The sequence below is a fragment of the Colobus angolensis genome, unplaced genomic scaffold (assembly GCF_000951035.1).
Source record: "Colobus angolensis palliatus isolate OR3802 unplaced genomic scaffold, Cang.pa_1.0 Scaffold102, whole genome shotgun sequence".
NCBI classification, from domain to species: Eukaryota; Metazoa; Chordata; class Mammalia; order Primates; family Cercopithecidae; genus Colobus; species Colobus angolensis.
The window spans coordinates 9,097,801-9,103,800 of NW_012111142.1; the positions used below are offsets into that span (position 1 = coordinate 9,097,801).

A 6,000-nucleotide genomic window follows, 5' to 3' on the forward strand; every position below is an offset into this window, starting at 1 on the left:
TTAAAGATGTAAAATGCTCCACACATTCAGCAGAACCTTGACAAAAAAAAAAAAAAATGCTTGGTACAGTTCCGGACCACTACCAGGTACTCAATAAGTAAGAGCAATACTTATCTTATAAAACTGTATCCAAGCTTAAAGATAAATGAGACAGTTGTTAGCATCTAGCATGTTACATTTTCTCAACAAATATTAAACTGCAACTTTAAATGATTGAAAGAAACACAGTATTGCACAATTAATATTTATATTTTCTAGGGTCTAGTCAATTTTAAAATATTTATTTATTTATCTTTCAATTAATTATCTTATTTATCTCTATATTTACCTGACTTTTAAGTTTGTAATTTATTCCAAGGGGGAAAAAACACATTTGCCTTCCTAAAAGCTTGATGATTATAGTACTACTTTCAGTTCTACGAGTAACATACTATGTGAAATAATCTTTGACATATACTTTCCAACTTCCCAAAGAAAAAAATACCCTGATATGTTAGTGAAAATTGACTAGATAAAAATTATAAAAATGAATCTAGAAATGTCAAAACCCTGAATGACATTTAAAGTTGGATAAGAATCAACTTCTAAGGCTTCATTCATCACTTGAGAAGAGTACCAATTTAGAAACAATGTCTGTTCATTCTAACCAAGAGTGTGCAAAAAAAGGACTCATAAAGGTTAAATGAATTAACACTTGCTGAATGTGAACACGAAAAAACATCTTTGTAAAAGGTTAACAATAAACAATCATTATAAAATTCCTAAAAAACATTTTAAGACAGGTGTCTCTTTGGCATTATCAGATACAAAAATACTTACAGTTTGATAATATGAGGATGACGAAAGAGTTTTAGATTTTGAATTTCTCGTTTTATTTTTCCAACAACATCCAAACTGCGAATCTTCTGTCTGTTTAAGATTTTAACTGCCACTTTATGGCCTGTTAATTGATGTTCTCCAACTAAAGGAAAGAAAAAGGAAAAAAAATGTGCTGTTATGTCAACATAATCATTTATTCATGCTTCCTTCCATTGTGCCCTAAACTTCTCTACTCATATATACCATCTTTATATCACTTGTCGTACAAAACTACAGTTCCTTTTACTTCTATTTCTTCTATTAGAGTATGCACTCTTTGAGGACACAAATTGTATCTTAGTCATCTCTGTATCTTTTGCATCTAATAGAGATGCTCATATTTGTGGAATGTTTGTGAAAATGATTACTGAATTCTATATTCTTACTAAAAATATAATCAACTTTAGAACATTGTTTGGACAGGAGAGAACTCACTGTTTCATTAATCTCTTTGTTTCTCTTCTTCTGTTTAATGCCAGTCATTGTATTATAGAAGAATAAATAGTGTAATAAATCAAAAATTCAGAATAATTACTATTTCAACAGAAAATTCACACATGGCCCTTTTTTATGTCTTTTACATAAAGTCCTCTTATTTTTCCCCTATTTGATGGGATCTCTATCTCTTTCAAACTGTTATAGTATGCTTATAAAACTCATGTGCCATTTACCATTTTTAATCTATTATAAACATTTGCATTTGTGGCAAATCACGTGACCTGAGCTATTAGCTCATACTCGCCTTGGACAAGATGACCAGTGCTCATCTGAATCTCTCAGGAAGTATATGTGCACAGTGCTTTGTACACAGAGATGCTAAATCAATATATTCTATGTTAAATATAGTCCTTCTGCTTTTTCATATAACACATTCATGGCATCCACACTACCAGTGAAATCTTTAAATACCATTCAGGTGAAAAATCCCTCAGTCAGGGAACAAATTTGTCAGCTACCTCTCCCACTTTCCTCAATTCTATTCTAAACTTTCACCATTCTCCTCAAAACATGTATCTAACCCTCCTTTCAGTGACAAACACCCTTTTTATTTCTTTAGAGAATGTGAAGTCATTCGGAGTGACTTTCCCTTTTTATTTATTTATTTTGAGACAGGGTAATGTTTTGCTATCCAGGCTGGAATACAGTGGTGTGAACATAGCTCACTGCAGCCTCAACCTCCTGGGCTTAAGTGATCCTTCTGTCTCAGCTTCCCTAGTAGCTAGGACTATGAGAATGTGCCAGCATCCCCAGCTGGTTTTTCTTTAAATCTTTGTAGAGATGGGGTCTTACTATGTTGCTGAGGCTGGTCTTGAACTCCTGGGCTCAAGTGATCCTCCCAAAGTGCAGGAATTACAGGTGAACCCCAATTTCCTCTCTTAAAGGCTTATTTCTATCCACATCCCTCCTCCTATTCAAAGCCAGTCTCATCAAATTTGGCCTTGAACCCGTCTTTTCTACACTCTCTTCATATTCAACCTTTTTTCTTTTCTAATAGCTATTTCTCTTAAGCCTATCCAAATCATATACCCTCCAAAACTTTTCCATTGATCCTGTATCTTCCTCTAGTTTCCAACTTGTCTCATTAAAATTTCTCAGAAGAGTAGTTACAGTAATTACATTTATTGCCTTCTTTTCCTCCCTTATCACCATCCCTAAATTCACAGCTATCTGGTTTCCACCTCCACTCTACGGATACCAAACGGTCACAAAATACCCATTAATTAACAAGGCCTGGATACTTTTCAGTTCTCAGATTACTATCATCTCTGTTTCATCAGACACCGTCCCTCTTTTTGGTGGTATTTCTCTCTCCTGTGTCTCCTACTAACTTTCAGATGGTTTCCTTTATGTCCTGTGCCTGTTCTTTGAAGGTTAGTGTCCCCAGGTTTCAAACCTAGGCCCAAGGTAGACCCTTATGTTATGTCATTCATCTCCCATAGTTTTAATTATCACCCATATGCCAGTGACCTCTGTCCCTCCTTTAAATTCATATTTCAAGATTAATATCCCACAAACAACTCAAGTTCAACACATTCTAAACTAAATTCAAGGGCCGGGCATGACAGCTCGTGCCTGTAATCCCAGCACTTTGGGAGGCCAAGGCAGGTGGTTCACTTGAGCCCAGGAGTTTGAGACCTGCCTGGGCAACATGGCGAAACCCCGTCTCTACTAAAAATAAAAAATTAGCTGGGTGCGGTGGTACATGTCTGTAGTCCCAGCTACTTAGGAGGGTGAGGCAGGAGGATCCCTTGAACCTGGGAGGCAGAGGTTGCAGTAACCCAAGATGGTGCTACTGCAATACAGTGTGGGTGACACAGTGAGACCCTGTCTCTAAAAAAAATGAAAAACCAAAACCAAAACAAAAAAACCACATTCAACATTCTCCTCCTCTTCCTTACCAAACCTGCATCTTCTGTTTCACTTGGTACCACATAGCGTATATGCTACAAATGAAAAAGTCAACTGATATAATCTCCTAAATATTTCTTGGAGTCATATTTTAACTCATTTTGAGGAAAACATTAATAACGATGACAAAAGTGACCATTAATGACATGACATGTATTGTTTATTATGTACTAAGCTTTATTCTAAGTGCTAGGTGCCCTGCTCTCTCAACCCTACCACAACTCTATGAAGTATTATTATCCTCCAGTGCATAGATGAGAAACCTGAGGCAAAGAGAAGCTAAATAAGTCACCCGAGGTCACACAGTAAGTGATGACACAAAATCTGACCTGGGCTGTCTGACTTCAGAGCCAGCATAACTGCCACACAGTAAAACCCTCAGTCAGAGTACTCCAAACATGTAATGCAATGACTTAGGAAGAACTGAGTTTCTGTTGCTGGAGATTATTTTTATCTTAATAACTTTTGCAAACTGTAAATTATGTCAAAAAATTTAATGAGGCTTGAAAGTTACTTTCTCAGCATATAAAACAAACAAAGTGAGACAAATCAAGTTCAAGCAATATAACTTACTAACATTCCAAAATATGCTTCCAGGACTCCAGAAAAACCTTATCGATTTCTAGGAACTTTCTATTCAATTAAAATAAGCTAAATGGTTTCTTGATGCCTGAGTAGTTTATTACTCATCTTTGGGAATTTTATAATACCCAAACACCTTGCCAGGGTGGTCTAACAAATACGTATCTCTCCTCAAATCCCCGATCGCCTCAATGAAATAACTAGCACTGAAATCCCTACAATGGGGATTTAGCCTTTTTTGCCAAATAATGCCATAATTGGTACTTAACCATAATTAAATCCAGACTTAACCACATTCCACCTGAAAGCTGAATGAATGTTCCTGAAAATCTTGTAATAAATACAGATTTAAGGTCAATAATTTCTTCTATGTATATTATAGATATAAACTTTTCTTTGTGTAAATCGAAACAAAAGAAATTAAAAGAAAAGGCTTGGATGCCTCAAGGTTTTATTACCATTCATTTATTCAATCTAAAAACATTTGCCGAGCATTGCAAGAAATGGTCATCATAGACACATGAGAAGAGATTTTTTAATACACCTCCAAGTTTTTTGGAGGGTGGGGGACAGCAATAAATAAACTGAAATGAATCTTGGACAGTATTACATCTGCCTGAAGACTGTCAGATATACAATATTTGTAAAGAGTAGATGAGAAATAAAATTATAAAAACACCAATAATAAATAATCTTGCCATAATTTATCATCTATATATGTAAATATCCAGATCAATACCTACTTTGACAGGAGCAATAAGAAACATTCATGTGTTGAACAACGATTTAATGAAGGCCTACTCAAGTAAGTAGCTGTACTAATTACATTACACTGCTGGTTGTCCCCCAATCTCTTCTGCATCTTTCTTTCTCCCATACATGAAACTCCCAAATTACAACTGAGTACATGGCTACCCAGCGTACACCCTGCTTCTTAGCCTCTCTAGTAACTATTAATAGATGTGGCCACATGAATATTTTCCAGCCAATAAGATATAAAGCAGAAATATCCCTAACAACTTCTTCCTCACCCCTTCCTTCATCCTGAAGCCTGGAATATCAAAGTCACCATTTTGCACCTCGAGACCAGACTTAAGAAGGGGAGAGCAACAAGAAAGAGAAAACCATATTTTTGACACCATCAGACATGACAACAGTTTACATCACCTGCTCAGACTTTTACAAGACAGCAAAATACTTCTATTTGTTTAAGCCACTCTTATTTTGGATATTTTTGTCATTCAAGGCTGAATCTAAATAATACACTATTTAGAATATTTTAAAACTCAAAAGGTTTGGAATCTACTTCAAATTTCCACTTTTGCTGGATAACCATATATGAGTTGATGGAAATGAATTATAATCTACAGTCCACACAATTTTTTGGATTAAAAAGTTAAAGAGCTCTACAAAATTATCACCCATTAGTGGGTTCATTTTGTTTTTCCTAAATTTTAGCCAAATTATACAAAATACTCTCTAAAGCTATGGAATTTTAACGGGGGAAAAAATCCACACTCACCCAAACTATGCCTTTTATATTTTACGTTTGATAATGTGAAGAGTTGTCACACAGAAGGAATTAAACTGATTTACGTTGTTTGTTCCAGAAGGCAGAACTGGGAATAGTCAATAGACTCTCCTTCAACTAACACACTTGTCTGATTCATGAAGACTCCCCTAAACTTCCTTTTCACCACTCTGGTCTATACTGAAAATTTCATTTTTTAAAGGTAACTACTATATACTGAATATACTTTTTTTCCACCAGATGTATAACACAAACATTTACTTGATTCTCAGTTCATCTCTCAATGCTAGATGGGAGGAGGGGTCAGAGGCTAAATCCCTTGTGTCTTTGCCTATTGTCAGGAACACAGATGCTGGCAATAATAAGCCAGGAAACGGGGCTGGTTAAAAATTTGCAGAGAGGTTAAGAATTTGCCCATAGTCACTCAGCTAGTAGGTGAGTGACCACGGTACATCCCATTAGGCAAGGCTGGGATTTAAACCCAAGCAGCATGTCCCCAAAATCAGCATTTTTTTTTTTTTTTGAGACAGTCTGTCACCTAGGCTGGAGTGCAGTGGTACAATCTCAGTTCACTACAACCTCTGCCTCCTGGGTTCAAGTGATTCTCCTGCCTCAGCCTC

At 35.9% G+C, this 6,000-nt stretch overlaps 1 protein-coding gene across 1 annotated transcript in view; it reads right to left on the minus strand.

Annotated features, from left to right (window-relative positions):
- The window catches only part of PRKAA2 (protein kinase, AMP-activated, alpha 2 catalytic subunit), a 59,726-nt gene that overhangs the window by 30,796 nt on the left and 22,930 nt on the right, over positions 1-6,000 (minus strand). Inside the window, exon 2 of the mRNA XM_011941573.1 lies at positions 820-961. Coding sequence (XP_011796963.1) covers positions 820-961 — 142 coding nt within the window. The remainder of the gene's footprint in view (positions 1-819; positions 962-6,000) is intronic.